This window comes from Rhinoraja longicauda, chromosome 24, assembly GCF_053455715.1.
Source record: "Rhinoraja longicauda isolate Sanriku21f chromosome 24, sRhiLon1.1, whole genome shotgun sequence".
NCBI classification, from domain to species: domain Eukaryota; kingdom Metazoa; phylum Chordata; class Chondrichthyes; order Rajiformes; family Arhynchobatidae; genus Rhinoraja; species Rhinoraja longicauda.
In genome coordinates, this window is record NC_135976.1 from 33,197,423 (window position 1) to 33,221,393 (window position 23,971).

Below are 23,971 nucleotides of genomic sequence, written 5' to 3' on the forward strand. Positions count from 1 at the left end.
CACAAAGTACTCCAGGTGCGGCCTCACTAGGGCCCTGTACAACTGCAGAAGGACCTCTTTGATCCTATACTCAACTCCTCTTGTTATGGAGGCTAACATTTCATTGGCTTTCTTCACTGCCTGCTGTACCTGCATGCTTACTTTCAGTAACAGATGCACTAGGACACCCAGATCTCGTTGTACGTCCCCTTTTCCTAACTTGACACCATTCAGATAATAATCTGCCTTCCTATTCTTACCACCAAAGTGGATAACCTCACACTTATCCACATTAAACTGCATCTGCCATGCATCCGCCCACTCACACAACCTGTCCAAGTCACCCTGCAACCTCATAGCATCTTCCTCACAGTTCACACTGCCACCCAGCCTTGTGCCATCTGCAAATGTGCTAATGGTACTTTTAATCCCTTCATCCAAGTCAAAGCCTCTTATAATTTTACATACTTCTATCACATCTCCTCTGGCCTCTGACCATGCAGAGAAAACAATCAAGTTTGACTAGCTCTCCGTGTAGCTAATGCCCTCTTATTGTAATTGCACAGATAGACTCAAATTGCTAAAGTAATTCAGCAGGTCAGGCAGCAACTCTGGAGAAAAAGAATAGGTGGTGTTTCAGTTCAGGACCCTTCTTCAGACTGGAGAAGGCCCATCCATTTTCCCCAGAGATGCTGCCTGACCTACAGAGTTACGCCACCACCACCCTTGCATAAATACACTAAGGTGAAGATGAACAAGAAGGCGGTGCAGCGGTAAAGCTGCTGCCCTACAGCGCCAGAGACCCGGGTTCGATCCCGACTACGGGTGACTGTCTGTACGTAGTTTATACGTTCTCCCCGTGACCTGCGTGGGTTTTCTCCAGGATTTCTGGTTTCCTCCCGCACTCCAGACGTACAGACGTATCGGTTAATTGGCTTCCGGTAAAAACTGTAAATTGTCTGTATCTGTATCTTGACGTATAATCACCGTCACTGGTTGTGGCACGCGTTAGGAGGGTCATGTGCCAGGTCGCATTTAAATATTAAAGAGGGCCTTAAAGGTCAACGGCTTAATATCGAACTGTTCCCAACCTGGTCTTGAAGGTCCCCAGTGTGTGTAGGAGAGTGATAGTTTGCAGGGATCACTGGTTGGTGCGGATGTGCTGGTCCGAAGAGGCTGTTTCCGCGCTTTATCTCTAAACTAAACTGAAAAGAGGTTGCATAAGGTTAGTCTACTCACCGCGGTGGACAGTCTGGCAGCTAGGGTCATTTCCAAGTTACCCTTGAGACCGAGCAAAGCTGGGACGAGAATGAAAACCTCAGTCACCTCTTTAAATACACGCCAGTGCTGCAAGGGAAAGAGAGGTTTGTTTATTCATTGGGTTCTAGTTCATTAACGGCAAAGAGACATCACGTTAGCCTGATGCGACGGGTAATTCTTCAGCATCGGCAGTTCTTCAGTTTTAGGATTAATCATCTATATAATAAAACGATCGTTTGTTTGTTTCTGAACTATAGCCAAAACGGTACACGATAGCGTGACAATTTTAGGTCCACCTTACTCACCGTAGTCCCTTTGGTGCTAATGGAAGTTTCATTGAAATCGTTGTTATATTTTTAAAGTTATTCACATTTTAAAGTTTAAATCAATCACTTGGGGGGGGGGGGGGGGGAGGATAAGGGGGATGGAGTGGGGGGAAGGGAATGGGGTTGAGGGAGGGGGGGAAGAGGTGAGGGAAAGGTACTGTACAAATGCAGGAGAGGTTTGGGCCTCAAAGCTCCAGAGACCCTGACTATGGGTGCTGTCTGTGCAGAGTCTGTATGTTCTCCCTGTGACAGCGTGGGTTTCCTCTGGGTGCTCCGGTTTCCTCCCACACTCCAAAGACCCACAGGTTTTCTACGTTAATTGGCTTCTGTAAATTGCCCCTCATGTGTAGGATCGTGTACGGGTGATCGTTGATCGGCATGGACAATCTTTCTACGCTGTATCTCTAAACTAAACTAAGCTTGTTTCTGTGCAATGGAAAACATGACTTATGGGGATAGCCGTCCCATTTAAAGGGTAATCTCAAATTCAATTACTCTGACAGCTGTTTGGAAAGGTCCACCCAAGACAGCCCTGGGCATCTCATTTCATTCTGCTGCCAACAAACCAAAGATGCCCAAGGAAGTCGAGCGTCAGAGTTGGCAGCGGAGGGGTTGTGCGTTAGTGGGGGAAGGGTGAATGGAGACTGCAGGAATGGCGGACTCAGCCTGGTCCATCACGGGCACAGCCCTCTCCATCATCAAAAACACACTAGGGCGGCATGGTGGCATATCGGTAGAGTTGCTGCCTCACAGCGCCGGAGACCCAGGTTCCATCCTGACTACGAGTACTGTCTGTACGGAGTTTGTATGTTCTCTCCGTGACCACCTGGGTTTTCTCTGAGATCTTCGGTTTCCTCCCACACTCTAAAGGCGTACAGTTTTGTAGGTAAATTGGCTTGGTATAAGTGTAAATTGTCCCTAGTGTGTGTAGGATTGTGTTAGTGTGTGGGGATCGCTGGTCAGCACGGACTCACTGGACCGAAGGGCCTGTTTCTGTGCTGTATCTCTAAATCTACATGTGCCGTATCTCAAGAAGGTGTCACCTACTGTCAGGGAACCCCACTATCCGGGCTGTGCCGCCTTCTCACCACTGCCATCGGCAGGAGGTACAATTACAACATTCATAAGCTTTTTGGGCATGTGCGTGGTTTGGAGGGATACGGATCACGTGCACGTGAATGGGATTAGCTCGGTCAGGCATGGATAAGTTGGAATGAAGGGCCCGTTTGCCTGCTGCAGTAAATCGGAGGGTCAGACAGAATCTGAAGTCCCACACCACCAGATTCAAGAACAGCAAAGCAACACCAAGGGCGGCACGGTGGCGCATCGGTCGCACAACGCCAGAGACCTTGACCAAGGTTCAATATTGACCAAGAGTGCTATCTGTATAGAGGTTGCACATTCTCCCTGTGACCAGAGTGGGTTTTCTCCGGGTGCTCCAGTTTCCTCCCACACTCCAAAGACGTACAGATTTGTAGGCTAATTGGCTTGGTAAAAATAGCAAATGGTCTCTGGGGTGTAGAAGTGTCAGTGCACGGGGATGGCTGATGGGCAAGGACTTCGTGAGCCAAAGGGCTTGTTTCCGTGCCGTATCTGTAAAAAGCTTATGTTGCTTGGAGTCCCACCGACAACCAGTCGGACACCTGGTTGAGTGGTTCCCCAATGACAATCTCTCGCTCAACGTCAACCAACTCAAGGAACTGGTGGTGGACTCCAGACAGGGGAACACGTGCCAGTTTGCACTTAGTCGTAACAAGGAACTGCAGATGCTTGTTTACCAAAGAAAGACACAAAATGATGGGAGTAACTCAGCAGGTCAGGCAGCACCTCTGGAGAACGTGGGCAGGTGACGTTTCAGAACGGATCCTTCTTCCGATAGATTGTAGGGTCCCGACCTGAAACGTCACCTATCTACGTTCTCCAGGGATGCTGCCTGACCTGCTGAGTTACTGCAACATGTTGTGCCTTTCCCTCCTCTCCTTTCCCATCTCAGGAGCTTCCCAATGACTTTCTTCACCACCTCCTTCAGCAGTTTGATTCAAAGAACCACCAATCTCTGTGTCAACAATCTTAACTCTGTGATCTCCTTAAACCGTCTTTCCCCGTCACCCTAAACCTGTGGCCTCTGGTTCTTGACCCCATAACCTCTGAGAGTTTGAAAGTATCAGCCCATCGATCCACGCCGACCATCGATCGCCCGTGCACACTAGTTCCATGCTATCCCGACTGCTATCCCGACATTCCCACTCCCTACACCTCAAGAGCAATTTAGAGGACCATTAACCTCCAAACCCACACGTCTTTGGGATATGGGAGGAAACTGGGCATTAAACAAGATTAAATCAAGATACTCCAGCATTTTGTGTCTAAAACAAGATGGGGTTGTCCTAAGCAGGGCTAGTCAAGGCTCAATGGGTCGAATTGCATTCCGCTATGCAAGGAAATATGAAATATAATATACACTGAGCTTCAGAGTTTCTGCTCTATGTACATATCACGCAAGGACTGCCGCTGACAAATTACTCCACTTAATGTCACCTACAATTGATATTGACACAAAGGGCCACCAGTAACCACTGTTACACAGAGTTAACAACCCCGTGATGTTGTCACACAGCCTGCAATCTGAGGTCTCATCTGAGCAAGGGAAGCCCGTTCAACTCAAAACCCAGTTTCGCCAACTCTCACCTCAGTGCAGGGAATGGATGTTGGCGGACATGGAACAGTCCACCCTGGTCATTCCCTCCTCTCCCCGCTCCCACCCAGCAGAAGATACAGAAGCTTGAGAGCGCACACCACAAAATTCCGGAATAGCTTCTTCCCCTCTGTTATTGGGCTTCTGAACAGTCCTTCCGTAAGCTAGGGTGCCGTTCGATTCACCTCTACCTAGGGTTGCCAACTTCCTCACTCCCAAATACGGGACAAGGCGAGGTCACCGCCCCGCGCCCCACATGACCTCACCCAGCCAGCGGCCACGTGCTCCCGCTCCACCAATGTGCTCCGCTACACCAATGGCGGGCGGGAGCACGTGGCCGCTGGCTGGGTGACCTCATCTTCTCCTGTATTTGGGAGTGAGGAAGTTAGCAATCCTACTAATACGGGACAAGGGCGGTCCCGTGCTAGTCCCGCCCAAAATAAGGGATGTCCCGGCTGACACGGGACGGTTGGCAACCCTACCTCCACCCCAGTATGGCCATTGGGCTTTTGTCTATGGAACTGCTGCGCTACAATGCTGAGAGCTATCAGACCACCAGAGACCCAGCTTCAATCCTGACATCAGGTGCTGTCTGTGCAGTTTGAGCACATTCTCCTTGTGACTGTGTGGGTTTCCCCTGGGTGCGCCATTTTCCTCCTACATCCCAAAGACGTGCAAGTTAAATGGCTCCTGTAAATTGTCCCTCATGTGTAGGCTGGAACCAGTGTCTGGGTGATAGGTGGTGTAAGAAAATAACTGCAGATGCTGGTACAAATCGAAGGTATTTATTTCACAAAATGCTGGAGTAACTCCGCAGGTCAGGCAGCATCTCAGGAGAGAAGGAATGGGTGACGTTTCGGGTCGAGACCCTTCTTCAGTCTGAAGAAGGGTCTCGACCCGAAACGTCACCCATTCCTTCTCTTCTGAGATGCTGCCTGACCCGCTGAGTTACTCCAGCATTTTGTGAAATAAATACCTTCTGGGTGATAGGTGGTCGGCACAGTCTCGATGGGCTGAAGGGCCCGTTTCCACGCGGTATCTCTAAACTAATCTATATTCTGCACTCCGTATCTTTCCCTGTGCTCTACCTATTGTACCCGAGCTTCCTTTGATTGTATTTATGTATTGTATTAATGTAGAAACAAAGAATTGCAGATGCTGGTTTACCAAAAAAGGACACAAGGCCCTTTTCAAAGGGTCAAGAAGTGCCTCTGGAGGACATGGAAGCCAACGTTTTGGGTCAGGACCCTTCTTCAGACTGAATGATAGGTGGATACAGGTGAGGGGGGGGATTTGATGGGCAGATGGGTGGACCCAAAAAAAAGACAGTGTTCCTAAGCATCTGATACTCTTGTTCGTCCTGGTCAGACCGTTGAACATTAAGCTCAGGAAGATAAAATCACATCGAAAGCTGGCTCTGTCAATTATGGATTTCTTCACCTAGTTTTAGGTTTCCATTTAGTTTAGTTTAGCTTTGCGATACAGTGTGGAAACAGGCCCTTCGGCCCACAGAGTCTGTGCCAACCAGTGATCCCCCCAAACACCAGCACTGCCCGACACAATAGGGACAACTTTACATTTATACTGAGCCAATTAACCTACAAAACCTGTGTGTCTTTGGAGTGTTAGGGGAAACTGGAGCACCTGGAGAAAACCCACGTGATCACAGGGAGAACGTGCAAACTCCGTACAGGCAAGCACCCGTAGTCAGGATCAAACTCTGGCACTGTAAGGCAGCGACTGTACCGCTACGCCCTAAGCATATCCAAAGCAGGAAAAACAAATCAATTATGATTCAGTGGACCAGGTATCTGTCACACGATAGAGCACACCTAGCAACACTGGGCAATGCTCGAGCAAAGCAACAATTAGACACCAGGGAGGAAGCACAGAGACCTGCATTCCTATAGCGCCTTTCACAACTCTTCCATTATGTCTGGGCTGGGCAGGCTAGGACTTTACACCTAGCGCAGGAGGATGAGGGGTGATATTATAGAGGTGTTTAAGATAACAAGGGGAACAGATATGGTGGATGCACAGTCTTTTACCCAGAGTAGGGGAATCAAGAACCAGGGGGGGATTGGTTTATGGTGAAGGAGAAAAGATTTAATAGGAATCTAATGGGTAACTTTTTCACACGAAGGGAGGTGGGTGTATGGAACAAGCTCCCAGAGGAGGTAGTTGAGGCAGGGACAATCCCAACGTTTTAGAAACAGTTAGGCAGGTACATGGATACAACGGGAGATGGGCCAAATGAGGGCAGGTGGGACGAGTGTGGATTGGACAAGTTGGCCGGTGTGGGCAAGTTGGGCTGAAGGGCCTGTTTCTACGCTGCATCACTCTAAGACTCAATGACAACGTCAACACGGTGATGAGTGCCGTTCCAATTGGTTCGAAGCCAAGCAGCAGGTCCTCAGCCAATACTTCACTTGCAGCTTGCACGCAACCCAACACCAAATGTCAGGCGGGACTCTCGGCTGGGAGGTGTGTCCCAGTGTTGGTGGAGGGGAAGGGGAGGAAGCTGTACTTTTTTCAATCCACCCTCTGCCATCCTTTTACATGAAGGTTTGATGCCAATTACTCGGTGTCAGATTACTGGGCGGCACAGGGAGAGCATACAAACTCCGCACAGACAGTGCCCGAGGTCAGGATGGAACCCGGGTCTCTGGCGCTGAGGCAGCAACTCTACTGCCGCACTGGTACAATAAGAAAATTAGAAAAATAGATGCTGAATTAATATGTGCTGCTAAATTTGATTTGCACCCTGTACAATCTGTGGAACTTTCTCAACCTGGCGATCCAGTTGAGATGTTATTAAAAATTGAATGAACGTTGGGTTCAAATTTGAACGTTTGACAAACAGTTTAACTGTGGAGAATCAAAAAATAAATAGCATTTAAACGACATTTGGATAGGTGCATGGATAGGGAAGGTTTAGAGGGAGATGGGCCAAATGTTGGCAAGTGGGACTAGTTTAGATGGGGCATCTTGGTCAGCATGTGTACGTTGGGCTGAAGGGCCTGTTTCCATGCAGTATTACTCTACATCCTAGCAAAATGGTTATAAATTTATTGTATTAATAGTTTAAAGATAGAGTGTGGAGCCATGCTATATATAGAATATAGTTCGGCACACTAGGTCCAGGCCGCCCAACAATCATTGTACATTACTGGCTCTACCCTGCAAACTAGGGACAATGTACATAGGCCAATTAATCTACAAACCAACAATGTGGGAGGAAACCGGAGCATCTGTAGAAAGCCCACGCAGCCACAGCGGGAACATACAAACCCCTGTAGTTAGGACCGAACCCGGGTCACTGGCATTGTGAGGCACCATGTGCCGCCTCTAATTGGTATTAGTAGACATAAAATGCTGGAGTAACTCAGCGGGACAGGCAGCATGTCTGGAGAGAGGGAATGGGTGACGTGTCGGGTCGAGGCCCTTCTTCAGACTCTGGTCCTGCTGAGTTACTCCAGCATTTTGTGTCTGTCTTCGATTTAAACCAGCATGTGCAGTTCTTTCCTACACATTTTGTCTAATTATTATCATATGTTAATAGCCTGTGAGGCTGCAGCAAGAAAATCTTTTGTTCTGTTGCTGGTGTGAATACAAATTATACAATCTTGAGACGAGTTCCATTTTACACGCGACAGTTTATTCTGCTTCCACGCCTTTCCGGGATGACGTTCTACTTCTCACACCCTCACACTTGCCCTGTGGCACTGGCTTGGATCACAGCGACCACTGCAACTGTCCACACTCAGCTGTTGGAACAGAAGTCGGTCCTGGATAGACTCGCCCTGCCAACGGTGCAGTAGAGTCGGAGAGATTTGGAAGATCGCCATCAGACTTACCGCATGCAGTGGACTGGGAGCCAAGGTTTGAAAAGAAACAAAAAAAATGCAGATGCCGCAAAGCTGAAATAAAACCCAGAAGGAAACAGACAGAGGAGGTTTCGGGTTGGGACCCTTCTTCAGATCGATGGAATGGTTGAAGCGGGAAGTGGCAGAAAGGGTGGGGCAAGATCCAACAAGTGATAGATGCAGATACGTGGTACTGCAGATGTTGGTTTTCAACAACAACAAAAAAGACAGTGCTGGCGTAAGTCAGTGGGTCATGCAACATCTCTGGAGAACATAAGTGTATGAAATCATGAGAGGAATAGATCGGGTAGAGTCTCTTGCCCAGAGTAGGTGAATCGAGGGCCAGAAGACGCACGTTTAAGGTGAAGGGGAAAAGATTTAATAGGAATCTGAGGGGTAACTTTTTCACACAGGGGGTGGTGGGTGTATGGAACAAGCTGCCAGAGAAGGTAGCGGAGGCTCGGACTATCCTATCGTTTAAGAAACAGTTAGACAAGTAAATTAATAGGTATATGGGCCAAACGCAGGCAGTGGGACTAGTGTAGCTGGGGCATGTTGGCCGATGTGAGCAATTTGGGCCGAAGGGCCTGTTTCCATGCTGTATCACTATGACATGGATGGATGATGTTTCAGGCTGATTTTGGTGGGGAGGTGAATGCTGGAAGAGAGGAGAGGCAGGGCAAAGAGCCTGGTGAGCGATATGTGGATATGGGGGGGGGGGGGTTGTTGATAGGTAGATGGCTGGACAAAGGCCACATATATCTCAGTGAGATAGGGTTCATTAATTTACTTCCTTGTTCTTGCTCCACCCTTTCCAACAGTGTAAACAGTATGCCCCAACAGCAACCTCCAAGGGCAGCACGGTGGTGTACAGCGCCAGTCACCCAGGTTTGATCCTGACTACGGTTGCTTTCTGTACGGAGTTTGTACGTTCTCCCCGTGACCTGCGTAGGTTTTCTCTGAGATCTCTGGTTTCCTTCCACACTCCAAAGACAAACAGGGTTGAAGGTTAATTGGCTTGGTATAAGTGTAAATAGTCCCTAGTGTGTAGGATAGTGTTAGTGTGCGGGGATCACTGGTCGCCACGGACTTGGTGGGCCGAAGGGCCTGTATCCACGCTGTATCTCTAAACTAATCTTTCTACGAGCCTTTTCCCCTCTACTGCATTAGCCTGTAGAAAGGTCCCGACCTGAAAAGTCGCCTGTCCATTTCTCTCTACAGATGGCCATTCAGCCCACCAAGTCCGTGCCGACCGGCGATCCCCACACATTAACACTATCCTACACGCTAGCGACAATATACATTTCCATCAATCCAATTAACCTACAAACCTGTACTTCTTTGGAGTGTGGGAAAAAACCCAAAGATCTCGGAGAAAACCCACGCAGGTCACAGGGAGAACGTGCAAACTCCATACAGACAGCACCCATACGCGGGATCAAACCCAGGTCTCTGGCGCTGTAGGGCCGCAACGCCACCGTGATGCCCCTACCCCCCTGGAGTTCGGTTGTTTGCTCAAGACTCTGGCATTGATAGTCCTGGCGTCTCCCTCGTCCAACATACTGTTTGCACGGGGTGGTTCCTTTTCTTAAACACTTAGATAATTTTCCACGATACATTTTTAAAACAACAAGTCGTCGCTGTGCTGCCCAGCAGTACGTAACTGAACTGGGCGGAGGAGGAGAGGGAGTGGGAACAGGGAGCGGAGACTAAATAACCTTAATCACACAGTGGAACTGTGCAAATGGTCAGGAAATTAATTTTGCTGCTACAGCATTTTACACCACTGACAATTAATTTACAATCTCCCAGGAGATAGTCAGATTAAAAAATTAAACCTTGGGGAACTCTGGAAAACGTCATGTAAATAAATGTAAATGTAAATGTAAAATGTAAATGTAAAATGTAAATGTAAAAAACCTTTATTGTCACAAAGTACAGCTAAATTAAAGCAGTCCAGATGATGCAATCACACACAGCAGACAGTACAAAGGATAAACCTTTATCCATAACAAGCTAAACCTAATCTACTGAATTAAACAAACTGACATCTAATACAATATAGACAAAACAATTACAATACGGTCAAGGCAGTGTACAGTTCAATCAAGACAGCAAGTTATTGCACAGCAATGAGAGCTAACATATTGCAAGTGCCATTTTTTTTAAAATAAAAGAAATAATGTAATTAAATATAAGGTGCAGTCGGTTGTAACATGTAATAAGTTTAGCAAATGTTAAGCAATATAAGTGCAGTAGAATGTAAACATGTATTAAATTGAGGTTTATGTTTTCTGACAAGTAACTGACAGTGTTCCGATCAGTTCCGTTCCTTCCATTCAGTTTTATGTGAGTGTCTGGCAGTGTTCAGCTCACATGCTTTCAATGGGGATTTAGTCACAGATTTAGACTTTACTAACAAGGTATCACCCTGTACACTAGCACTATCCTACACACACTAGGGACAATTTATATTTTTTACCAAAGTTAAATTAACCTGTAAACCTGAACGTCTTTGGAGTGTGGGAGGAAACCGGAGTATCTGGAGAAAACCCACACGGTCACAGGAAGAACGTACAAACTCCGTACAGACAGCACCCGAGGTCAGGATCGAACCCGGGTCTCTGGCGCTATAAGGCAGCAGCTCTACCGCTGTGCTACTGTGACTACGTGACTCAAAGTTGCATTTCCAACAGTAGGATTAAAACTGCTCGTGGCTGACTTGTTTACAGTCTTGTGAATGTACATCTGCCTGGGATCAGCCTGTTTCTGGTACTTTGACTTACGTCATCAGCTCCTACAGTTCCATTGGGTTGAATTGAATAGTGTCTGTCTCACGACATCCATGGTCCTCAAGTACAATCCATTGGCAAAAAGGCCTTGGGGCATGGCAGTGCAGAGACAGCGAAAGAAGGCAGACCTTCGAGAGTCAAGTGTAGGAAGGAACTGCAGATGCTGCTTTACACCGAAGATTGACACAAAATGCTGGAGTAACTCAGTGGGACAGGCAGCAACTCTGAAGAAGGAATGGGTGACATTCCAGGTCGAGACCCTTCTTCAGATGGGTATTAAGAAATGTCTTAACACCCGTGATGCAGGAAAAATGTTCCCGATTTTGGGGGAGTCCAGACCAGGGGTCACAGTTTAAGAATAAGGGGTAGGCCATTTAGGACTGAGATGAGGAAAATCTTTTTCATCCAGAGAGTTGTGAATCTGTGGAATTCTCTCCACAGAAGGCAGTGGACGCCAATTCACTGGATGTATTCAAGAGAGAGTTGGATATAGCTCTTAGGCCTAACGGAATCAAGGGATATGGGGAGAAAGCAGGAACGGGGTACTAATTCTGGATGATCATATTGAATGGCGGTGCTGGCTCAAAGGGCCGAATGGCCTACTCTTGCACCTGTTGTCTTCAGACAGAAAGGTCTCAACCCAAGACGTCACCTATTCCTTCTCTCCAGAGATGCTGCCTGTCCCACTGAGTTACTCCAGCATTTTGTGTCTATCATTAAGAGTCAAATGTTTGATTAACAAGTGTATTGGAAACAGAACAATAGTATTTGTTTGCTGCAGTTTTACAGGGACATTAATAGAACAACATAGGCACAGTGGCAGACCTGCTTCCTCACAGCGCCAGAGACCTGGGCTCGATCCTGACTAAGGGGGCTGTCTGTATGGAGTCTGTACATTCCCTCTGTGACCGTGTGGGTTTTCACCGGGTGCTCTGGTTTCCTTCCACATTCTAAAGCTGTGCAGTTTTGCAGGTTAATTGGCTTGTGTAAATTATCCCTAGTATGTAGGATAGTGCTAGTGTATGGGGATCGATGGTCGCTGTGGACTTGGTGGGACGAAGGGCCTGTTTCCACACTATCTCTAAACTAGTCAAGTTTCGCTACACGTTTAAGCTGAGACACGCATCGGTGTCGTGCCTAGAGAGTCTGGTATTTTTGAAGTTACCAATTTTAGCAAGAATGAAAGCAGATATTGTAAGCTCAGATAGGCTTTAAAAATTCCTGTTATTCATTGAACATGGAGTTCTTTCTGATCAAGGTTCATTCTTTGTCAAAGAAATAACACAAAAAGTGATTTTGTATCTAACTGGCTTCCCCAGGGATTTTCCAATGAGACTTCTGAAAGCAGTCTGAAGAAGGGTCTCGATCCGAAACGTCACCTGTTCCTTCTCTCCAGAGATGCTGCCTGACCCGCTGAGTTACTCCGGCTTTTTGTGCCTTTTTTTCCCCAATCGATCTGAGGTATTTGCTTATATGAATGCACTTAATAGTGAATTAATGAATTCTGAACGCAGTGAGACATATTCAGGATGTTACAAGAACGTGCATGTCCAAATTCCTTCCTTCTTGACCCTCTCATAGAACAATACAGCACAGGAGCAGGTCCTTCTGCCCACACTGTCTGTGCCAAACATGATGCCAAGACCATCTCTTAACTGCCTGCACATAATCTATATTCCTTCATTCCCTGCATATCCTTGTGCCTATCTAAAAGCCTCTTAAACACCACCATTGTATCTGCCTCCACCACCACCCCCAGCAACACGTTCCAGGCCCCCACCACCCTCTGTGTAAAGAAACATGCCCCGCTCATCTCCTTTAAACTTTGCCCCTCTCACCGTGAAGATATGTCCTCTAGCAATTGATTCTTCCTTCCTGTGGAGAAGGTTCTGACTGTTTACCCTATCTATGCCTCATCCACAACCTCTGGCAGTTCAGAGAAAACAATCCAAGTCTGTCCAACCTCTCCCTGTAGGTAATACCCTATGATCCAGGCAGCAGTCTCAAAGTCTGAACACAATTGATATGTAATAGAGCCCCCATTGTCAATTACAAGAGATTGTGCAAAAACAAGTTTCAGATTATGAATGGGTGGGACAAAGAAAAGAGCAGTTAAGTATTACGTCAGGAAAGATGAGCAGTTAATTTCAGCGCGCTTGCAATGCTCATGTCTTCACTATAAATAAATTGATTCAACAATAATAAAATTAAGAGAGAAGAAATGTGTTCATGTAGAGTTGTGATGCAGCGGGGTTCACGTGCACCGGTAGATAAGATGGCGAAAAGTTGCTCCGGTTTAAGGGAAATAGAAAAACACAGAACTGCAGATGCTGGCTTACAAAACAAGACAAAGTGCTGGAGTAACTCAGCGAATCAATGGACAATAGGTGCAGGAGGAGGCCATTCGGCCCTTCGAATCGGGCAGCATCTCTAGAGATCAGTCCGAGGAAGGGACTCGACCCGGAACGTCCACCCATTCCTTCTCTCCAGAGATGCTGCCTGCCTGCTGAGCTACACCAGCACTTTTTAAAATAAAAATAGAAACAGTGTGTGCAAGCAAAGGAGTAAAAGATCAAAGGTGATCCCAATGAACGGTAGAGCAGACGCTCGTGGACAAACAGCCTAACCTGGACCCAATTCACATTTTTAATCAACATCCACAGTTATCTTGGACATGGGTAAAGGGAGACAAGGGACAAAAGAGCCAAAATAAGTGGATTAATTGCTCACTGAAGGTCAACATCACCATGGACAACTTGTGCTAAATAGATTGCTTCCATTTTGTAACTTCATCCCCACACTACTGGCAAAGGGGGCTTCCGGCCACTGGGACTACCAGCTATGGAATGTGGTTTTTTTTAAGCTGTAGACACAAATCGAAGAGAGATAATTATGTTTTACTGTATTTTTCAGCCCATCTTGTTGACAAGCTTTTCCTATAAAGCTAGTTAAAATTGTAGCTGGAGGTGCAAATAGTTTGGACCATGTTCAGAGGGTATATCTGAAGCGCATAACTTTTTTCGCCGCGGTGAAGCGGCAGCAGTGGCGAAGCCTCGCGACAATGGGGCCTCGTCGGTGGTGAAGCCTCACGGGTCGACGAGAGCGTGGAGGACCACCGTGAGGGAGGGAGGGGAACAATGGAGGACCCGACGTGGGCGGACCGCCGGGAGGGAAGTGGGGGGAGAACAAAGGACAACGGGGACCCGGCGTGGGGACGTAGGGAACCTCTGCGCGCCGGGGGGGGGGGGGGGGGGAAACGAAAGGAGGCCGGCGTGCTTTGTAGCTTTGTCAGCGCCCGGTTGCTATTTGTATACATTGGGTGTGCAAGCAAAGAATTTCACTGTGCCTCGACACACGGGACCATAAAGTATTCCATTCCATGTAACAGATGCTGCCGGGCTCGCTGAGTTACCTCAGCACATTGTGCTTTGCTGAGTGCCGTGGTTAACTCCACATATCCTTAAACACACAATTCTAGGCTTTAAAACCCACACGTGGCGTTGCCACGGTGGTCTAACCCACGCACAGTTGTTCAGTTCCGCAGCTGCCTGGGAGCAAAATGCATACGAGGAATGCATGGGGAATCAGGAAGCAATAAAAGACAGTGGGGGAAAAATATATTAAAAACACTCCAAACGCAAATTGGAGGAACCGCACCTCATATTTCGCTAGGGCAGCTTACAACCCAGCGGTATGAATATTGATTTCTCTAAATTCAAGTAACCCTTGCATCCACTCAATGCACTTAATAGCGTTGAGCTAAGTGCTGGAGCAACTCAGCGGGACAGGTAACATCTTTGGAGAACATGGATAGGCGATGTATCAATCAATAGTCTTCAGACTGATTGTAAGGGGTGGGAGAAAAAAAGCTGGAAAAGGGGAGATACTGGACAAAGTGTGGCAGGTAATAAGTCAACTTATGTGAGGGGCGGGGGGGGGGGGGAGGGGGGGAGTTGATAGGCAGATGGTTGGAACAAAGGCCAGAGATGAGAACAGATGGTGTGAGACAGGTTTGAAGAGTTGCGGATTGCAAAGCCGGATGGAGGAAGGAGGGTCTCAACCCGAAACGCCACGTATTCCTTGAGATGCTGGCTGACCCGCTGAGTTACTCCAGCTTTGTGCGCCTGTCTTATGGAGGAAACTACAGATGCATTCCTGCATGCTGCAATGATTTTGCCCAAAGAATAACAAACCCTGATGAAAGCAGGTTTCATTGGAACTTTGTAGGAGTCCCGTGGAACACATTAATACACAATGCCCCATTTACAAACATGAGGCAGCTTATAACAGCAAAACATGTTACCCCTGCAAGGGCTGCCTGGTTTAAACCCCCTAACGCAAGAGCGTGGTTCCTGTCCGACATCTAATGCCAGCCACGTGGAAGACGGGAATCGGATAAAGATGCAAATGGAAAAATAGAGCGCAAAGGCGAGGGGCAGGATATTTTTATTGAATGGAAATCCTTGGTGAGAGCTTGCAATGAGTGAGAAGGGGTGCTTAGGCACTGCTAATTCCAAATGGAAACATTCACTGCCGAAAGTGCAACTCAGCGGGTCAGGCAGCATCTCTGGAGAAAAGGAATTAGAGTCATCCTGTGGAAACTGAGTCATAGTGTGGAAACAGTCCCTCCGGTTCAACTTGCCCACACCGACCAACATGTCCCATCTACACTAGTCCCACTTGCCTGCTTTTGGCCCATATCCCTCCAAACCTGTCCTGTCCATTTCTTGTCTAATTGGTTCTTAAACATTATGATAGACCTGTCTCAACTACCTCCTCCGGCAGCCCATTCTATACACCCACCACCCTTTGCGTGGAAATGTTACCCCTCAGATTCCTATAAAATCATTCCCCCCCTTACCGTAAACCTATGTAAACCTCTGGACCTCGATTCCCCCTACCCTGGGCAAGAGACCCTATCTCTTCCTCTCATGATTTTGTACACCTCTATAAGATCACCCCTCATCCATCTGCGCTCCAAGGAATAGAGTCTCAGCCTGCTCAACCTCTCCCTATAACTCAGCCCCTCAGATCCTGGCAACATCCTCATAAATCTTCTGTAGAGAAGGAATTGGTGACGTTTCGGGTCAGAACCCATCTTCAGACTAAAAGGTAAAGAAGGGTCCTTCTCTATCTTTCAGTCTGAGCAGGCCCTTCGGCCCATTGAGTCCACACCGACCAACGATCCCCGCACATTAACACCATCAGTCTGAAGAAGGGTCTCGACCCAAAACGTCACCCATTCCTTCTCTCCCGAGATGCTGCCTGACCCACTGAGTTACTCCAGCATTTTGTGTCTTCCTTTGAAGAAAGGTCTAGTTTTGTTTAGAGATATAGAGCGGACACAGGCCCTTCGGCCCACTGAGTCCGTGCCGACCAGCGATCCCTGCACATTAACACTATCCTACACCCACTAGGAACAACTTACATTTATAGCAAGCCAATTAACCTACACGTCTTTGGAATGTGGGAGGAAACCGAAGATCTCGGAGAAAACCCATGTGGTCACTGGGAGAACGTACAAACTCCCTATAGACAGCACCCGTAGTCAGGATCAAAAACCGGGTCTCTGGCGCTGGAAGGCAGTAAGCTCTACTGCTATGCCACCGTGCCGCCCTAAACATCAGCTATTTCTATTCTCCAGAGATGCTGCCTGACCCACTGAGTTACTCCAGCACTTTGCATCTATCTTCGGTATAAACCGGCATCTGCAGTTCCTTCCTATTTATTTCCATGTTGTTCCAATTTTTCCTCATTGTGTAAAATGCAAATGCAGACACATAATCTGCACAACGATTTTGTATTAATCCATCAGGAAAGTTACAAAACAGAGCTTTTCTTTTCAAATACGATTATATATAATGCACATAAATCTGGAGCTCTTTTTATGCGTGCCATATGCTTCTGACTAATTTCCATTTTCGTTAGATTTAGTTCAAAGCTTAACCAACAACCTGTCATAGTCCAACCACATCCAGGAAGACACACCAACACCTCTATTCCTTGCAGAAACTCAGCACAGCTCCAGTGACTCTTACAAACTTCTACAGGCGCACCATGGAAAGCATAATGTTAGGCTACGTCACAGGTCGGTTTGGGAACGGCTCTGCCCAAAGCCGCAAGAAATTGCAGAGAGATGTGGATGGAGCCCAGACCAGATTCAGGCCAGACACAGACCAGACTCCTCACCATTGACTCCATTCTACACTTCACACTACCTCGGGAAAGCAGCCGACTTTCCAATCGAAGACTTCTCCCTCCCCGGTCATTCCTTCTTCCCACAGTCCCTGTCTGGTAGAAGGTACATAACCTTGAAAGTGCGCACCACCAGACTCATGAACTCCTCTGCTATCAGGCGTCTGAACGGTCCTTCCATAAGCTAGGGTACTGTCCGATTCACCTCTACCCCATTGCGGACATTGGACTTTATCTCTGGAACTGATGCGCTACAATGGAGGACTATATTCTGCACCACCCTTTGCTCTACCTATTGTACTTGAGATTGACTTGATTGTATTTGTATTTAACAAATTATCTAATTTGTTTGGATAGTGTGCAAAACAAAGCTTATCCTTTTACCTCAGTACATGTGACAATAATAATAGATCTAAACATCCCTCATAAAACAAAAAGCTTAAAACTGGAACAATGACAGGATCTTCCTGAGGGCATAACACTCAGCTGCTGCGATGCTCTGAATGCACAATGCTGGGGCGTGTGTGTCAGCTGCCAAAACATCACACACTGCCAAGGCCTCTCTGGAAGTTCCTAGTAGAGAATGTTAGCCTTTCCCACTGGGACAGGGTAATGGGGGAACCCTGAGGGAGTGTTTCCATGTTCTACCCGCAACTTTTGGCTTTGGAGGTGCCAAGCGTTCAGGTCAATGACTCTCAGCAATGGCCAACAAAGCACACCAACCCCTCTTCTTCCCTTGAAGGCTTAGGCAGCTCAGCATGTCCCCAACATTTCTCGCCAACTTCTACAGATGCGGCGTGGAAAGCATTTTATCGGGATGCATCACAGCACGGTTTGGGAACAGCTCCATTCAAGACCGCAAGAAATTGCAGAGAATTGTGGACACAGCCCAGACCATCACGCACACCAACCTCCCTTCCGTTGACTCCATCTACACCTCACGCTGCCTCAGTAAGATCACCAGCATAATCAAGGACGAGTCTCACCCCCGACACCTCCTCTCTCACATCAAGCACAGAAATGTGAAACACACCTCCAGATTTAGGGACAATTTCTTCCCAACTGTTATCAGGCAACGGAACTGTCCTATCACCAAATAGAGCGCAGTCCTGACCTCCCATCTACCTCATTGGAGACCCTCGGACTATCTTTAATCAGACTTTATCTTGCATTAAATGCAATTCCCTTTATCCTGTATCTGTACACCGTGGATGGCTTGATTGTAATCACGTGTAGTCGTTCTGCTGTTTGGATCGCACACAACAAAAAAGCTTTTCACTGTACCTCGGTACACGTGATAATAAACTAAACTCTCTTACCTGCACTATATCACGAACTAGAGAGCAGTCCCGACCCACCATCTACCTCATTGGAGACCCTCGGACTATCTTTAATCGCACTTCACTGGACTTTATCTTGTACTAATCGTACTTCCCTTTATCCTGCATCTGTACATTACGGATAGCTTGATTGGAATCATATATAGATTTTCCACTGACTGGATAGCACGCAACAACGGAAAAACTTTTCACTGCACACGTGACAATAAGCTGAACACCCTTACCTGCACGATATCCAATACCATGCCAGCAGCCACTGTTCCAAAGCCTGCCAGCAGGAATGGGAAGACAACCTGCAGTCCTATGGAGAAAGAGGTCTCTTTGAGGGAATCTGGAGCCCGGCTGGGGTCGCTGCTAATGTCATCACTGTCGATACTTTGACTGCCATTCTCCAGAAGGGCGTCTTCTTCCCTCAAACCCTTGGCATTGGCCCGAGAGTCCCTCACCACAACCTCCGTCCTCTCGAGCTGCCCCCTCTCCTCCGTTAGATAGTCCGAACCTTCTCTCTCCACTAGCTCCTTGGATGAGCTTGGGGTGATGGAGACGGTAAAGTCATCGGAGTTTGCATCAATGGGATAGGCATTTCCATTGACGTGGTAGACCGAGCCTACCTCTTTTTGTTCTGTGGAAGTAGACATGGTGTATTCACAATCTTCGGGACACCATAGTGTTTAATTTCCTCAAGTCTGTTATCTGTTTCAACAACAAAAAAAGCCTCCCTCACCCCCTTCCCAAAATTTAGGTCTCAGTAGTTTCACTGTTGGCAAATTGAAATAGAGGACGTTGTGTGTGATAAAGATCCTTTCCAGCCTCTTGCTCTGCAGATGTGGTCGGTGGATCTGAAGTCCCGTTGGATTTCAATGCCATTCCCCGAGTCCTGTCCCTTCAAGGAAGTGTGCCATATCTTCAACACGTGTCAGAGGGAAGAAAAAGAGTTCCAAATTAATAACGGAAACAGCGAGGGCAAACAGTCGGACGTCGACAGGTTGACGTTGTGAATGGAACAGAGAGGCACGTTAAAAATCGCTTTCAAGCAAACGCGAGGGAGAGCTTTTTACTTGTAACTCTGCGTCTTAACTCTCTACCTCCCACGCGTCCAAGAGCTGCATGTTTACCCAATGTCTAATTTTTTTTTAAACAACTTTACTGAAGAAGGGTCTCGACCCGAAATAGTCACCCATTCCTTCTGACCAGAGACGCTGCCTGTCCCGCTGAGTTACTCCGGTTTTTTTGTGACTACTTTACTGAAGACGGGTTTAACAAACACACAGAAGATAGACACAAAAAGCTGGAGTAACTCAGCTTCTCTGGAGAGAAGGAATGGGTGACGTTTCGGGTCGAGACCCTTCTTCAGACACAATCTCTCCCGGAAAAAAAATACCTCCCGTTTCAAGCTTCACAGGTGACGATCTGTGCTGTCAGAATCAAGCTTGTGTTGTAAGAAATTCCTTGGATCAAATTTCACAACTCACACAAAATCAATTTTTAAATAGTTGTACTCTAAATATTTCCTATTACCACCTTCATATTCCAAAATCAATCAGAATCCCACAAATTTTGTTCTGCAGCCAATCTCTGCCAAAACTATTTATTTTTCTGATTTTGCATAATTCCTCAAATCCTCTAAAGCCATCTATCCCGCGCAACCCCAGCATTTAATCCCTCAAACTAGCAGGAATCCCTTAACCATGTTCTTTAAAGCCCACCCTGTAAATTATAGCAGATTTCTGAGGCAGTCGCCCAGATATTGTGTAGAACGTCTCCAATATTTTAATCTCACATGCACTCAGACAGTAAGTCTCTTCACAGAATATTGCACATAATGTATTATTGCATGTAGATAGATTATTTTATATTATATTATATAGACATATTATTGCGCATAGATGCATTATTTCACCACCACTCCTCTGGGCAACTTGGACTCAGTGTCCAAGCCCTCTCGCACTTTACCCTGTCAGGCTGTTTCAGTGAGTGACTGGAGCCTCCGTCCTCTCTGCACCTCTGGCCGGGCGTCTCGCTGCTCCAGCCGAGTTTTACCCTCGCTTGCCCCCTCCCCTGTACCCTCCCCCCCCCCTCTGGCTCCCCTCCCTTCCTCTCCGTCATCCCCTCTCCTGTGTGCAGCCCTCCCTTCCTCTGGCTCTGTACAGTCCTCTCCTCTCCCGTGGACCCTCCTTCCCCTCCCCTCTGTCCGCCCCTCCCTTAGGACTCCCTACCTCCATGTACCCCCACCCGTCTCCCCCTCTCCTCCCGTCTCCCCCCTTCCCTGTCTTCCCCCTCCCCGTGTCCCGCCCCTCTCCCTTCCTGTCTCCCCCCTCCCCCACCCCTCCCTCTCTCCCCCCTCCCCCTCTCTTCCCTCCCCCCCACTTCCCCCGTCTCCCCTCCCCCGCCCGTCTTCCCCTCCCCCCTCCCCGTCCCGTCTCCCCCCTCCCCTCCCCGTCTCCCCTCCCCCGTCTCCCCCCTCCCCGTCTCCTCCCCTCCCCCGTCTCCTCCCCTCCCCCGTCTCCTCCCCTCCCCCGTCTCCCCTCCCCCGTCTCCCCTCCCCCGTCTCCCCTCCCCCGTCTCCCCTCCCCCTCCCCCGTCTCCCCTCCCCCGTCTCCCCTCCCCCGTCTCCCCTCCCCCGTCTCCCCTCCCCCGTCTCCCCTCCCCCGTCTCCCCTCCCCCGTCTCCCACCTCCCTCTCTCCCCCCTCCCCTCCCCCGTCTCCCCTCCCCCGTCTCCCCTCCCCCGTCTCCCACCTCCCTCTCTCCCCCATTCCCTCCCCCCGCCCCCCGGTACCTCGCCTGCCGCTCCTTCCCTCTGTTTTCCCCCTCCCTGTCCCTCAGCTCCGCGAGAGAGCCGGCCCTGCCCCAGGAGGGTGTGATCCCCGCAGGCCGGCGGCGCTGCCGGGGCCCCGGGGCGGAGTATTACCTGAGGCCGGCGGCGCGGCGCGTCTCCCATTAACCAAGTGGCGGCTCCGGCTTCGAGCAACGGCCGCGATGTCCCGCCCCCTCCTCTAACTGGGCGGCCGCCTGAGCCAATGGGAGCGCGCCGGCGCCCGGAGCCGCCGTTGACTATCGGACATTCCCGCCAATCAGCGGTCGCCGCAGGCCGGGGAGGGCGGGAGGAAGATGGAGACGTCATTGACAGACAGGCATATAGACCAATCACAGCCCGGGAACGGTGGGAGGAAGGGGCGGGAGCAGCAACATCACCGCCCACATGCGCCTGACGGACATGGCGACCGACCAACCACAGCCTGGCGTCGCCGTGGGAGGGCGGGGCTGGGCGGCACGCCGGCGAAGGTCCAATCAGAGCCTGGAGGTGTGAGGGGCGGGAGGAGCAGACGCCGCCGTCACGGCGTGGAGGGCCGGTGGCCGGTCCCCTCCTCACCCTCATCCCTCATCTCACACTTCCCCTCACCTTTCCCCCCACCACCACACCCCCCCACCCCCACCGCCCCCCCCACCCCACCACCCACCACCCCCCCCCCACCACCCCACAATCCCACCCCCCCACCACCCACCACCCCCCCCCACCACCACCACCACCCCACAATCCCCCTCCCACCCCCCCCACCACCCACCACCCCCCCCACCACCCACCACCACCCCACAATCCCACCAACCCCCCCCACCACCACCACCACCCCACAATCCCCCTCCCACCCCCCCCCACCACCCACCCCCCCCCCCACCACCCACCCCCCCCCCACCACCCACCACCACCACCCACCACCCCCCCCACCACCCACCACCCCCCCCCCCACCACCCACCACCACCACCCACCACCCCCCCCCACCACCCACCACCCCCCCCACCACCCACCACCACCCCACAATCCCACCAACCCCCCCCCACCACCCACCACCCCCCCCCACCACCACCACCCCACAATCCCCCTCCCACCCCCCCCCCCCACCCACCCCCCCCCCCCACCACCACCCCACAATCCCACCCCCCCCCACCACCCACCACCCCACCCACCACCACCACCACCCCACAATCCCACCCCCCCCACCACCCACCACCACCCCACAATCCCACCCCCCCACCAACACCCACCACCACCCCACAATCCCACCAACCCCCCCCACCACCCACCACCACCCCACAATCCCACCAACCCCCCCCACCACCCACCACCCCCCCCCACCACCACCACCACCCCACAATCCCCCTCCCACCCCCCCCACCACCCACCCCCCCACCACCCACCCCCCCCACCACCACCCCACAATCCCCCCACCACCCACCACCACCCCACAATCCCACCAACCCCCCCCACCACCACCCCACAATCCCACCACCCACCACCACCCCACAATCCCACCAACCCCCCCCCACCACCCACCACCCCCCCCCACCACCCACCACCCCCCCCCACCACCCACCACCCCCCCCCCACCACCACCACCACCCCACAATCCCCCTCCCACCCACCACCCACCCCCCCACCACCACCCCACAATCCCCACCCACCCCACCCCCACCCCCCCATCACCACCCACCACCACCACCCCCCCATCACCACCCCCCCATCACCACCCCCACCACCACCACCCCCACCACCACCACCCGCCCCCCCACCACCACCACCACCCCCCCACCACCACCACCACCCCCCCACCACCACCCCCCCCCCCCCACCACCACCACCCCCCCCCCACCACCACACCCCCCCCCCCCCCCACCACCACCCCCCACTATCACCCCGCCCCCCCACCATCACAAAAGGACACAAAGTGCTGGAGTAACTCAGCGTCTCTGGAGAACATGGATAGGGTGATGTCTTGGGTCGAGATGTTGCCAGACCTGCTGAGTCACTCCAGCACTTTGTGTCCTTTTGTGTATTAACCAGCAACTACAATTCATTGTTTCTACATTTGGCTGGTATCCTAAACTCTGACGGAAGTGTCTTTGGTTGTAGTATACAAATTGGTTGTAAACTAATGAGAGTTCCTGGATTCTTCTAAAGTTCAGTAAACCACAAGTGTATCTGAAGAAGAGGTGGTAAACCCGGGTACATTTGGATTATTTAAGCCAGTTCAGACAGATACATGGATAGAAAAGGTTTGGAGGGATAGAGTGGATGTGGAGAGGATGTTTCCACTAGTGGGAGAGTCTAGGACAAGAGACCATAGCCTCATCGTAAAAGGACATACCTTTAGAAAGGAGATGAGGAGGAATTTCTATAACCAGAGGGTGGTGAATCTGGAATTCATTGCCAAAGAAGGCTGTGGAGGCCAAGTCAATGGATATTTTTAAGGCTGAGATTGACATATTCTTCATTAGTACAGGTGTCAAGGGTTATGGGGAATAGGCAGGAGAATGGGGTTGAGATAGAGAGGGAGAGATAGAGGGACTATCCCCTCCTTAACAATAGTTTCCAGCATTTTCTCATAACAAATGTCTATCCACGCCTTTCACTATTCGGTAGGTTACAATGAGGTCCCCCCTCATCCTTCTAAACTCCAGCAAGTTCAAGCCAAGTGTCGTCAAATGATCATCATATGTTAACCCAATCATTCCTGGGATCG

General features: G+C 50.0%; 1 protein-coding gene across 2 annotated transcripts in view; it reads right to left on the reverse strand.

Annotated features, from left to right (window-relative positions):
- The window catches only part of LOC144605598 (solute carrier family 41 member 1-like), a 52,377-nt gene extending 30,919 nt beyond the window's left edge, over positions 1 to 21,458 (reverse strand). The window contains exons 1-3 of one of the 2 annotated variants that reach the window (XM_078421034.1): positions 21,363 to 21,458; positions 18,678 to 19,357; positions 1,219 to 1,326 (exon numbers count right to left, since the gene is read on the reverse strand). In XM_078421034.1, coding sequence (XP_078277160.1) covers positions 1,219 to 1,326; positions 18,678 to 19,091 — 522 coding nt within the window. In that variant the 5' untranslated portion in view covers positions 19,092 to 19,357; positions 21,363 to 21,458. Of the gene's footprint in view, positions 1 to 1,218; positions 1,327 to 18,677; positions 19,358 to 20,406; positions 20,451 to 21,362 lie in introns of those variants that run through there. The other variant, XM_078421035.1, reaches the window with a different exon arrangement.
- Positions 21,459 to 23,971: the final 2,513 nt, after the last annotated feature.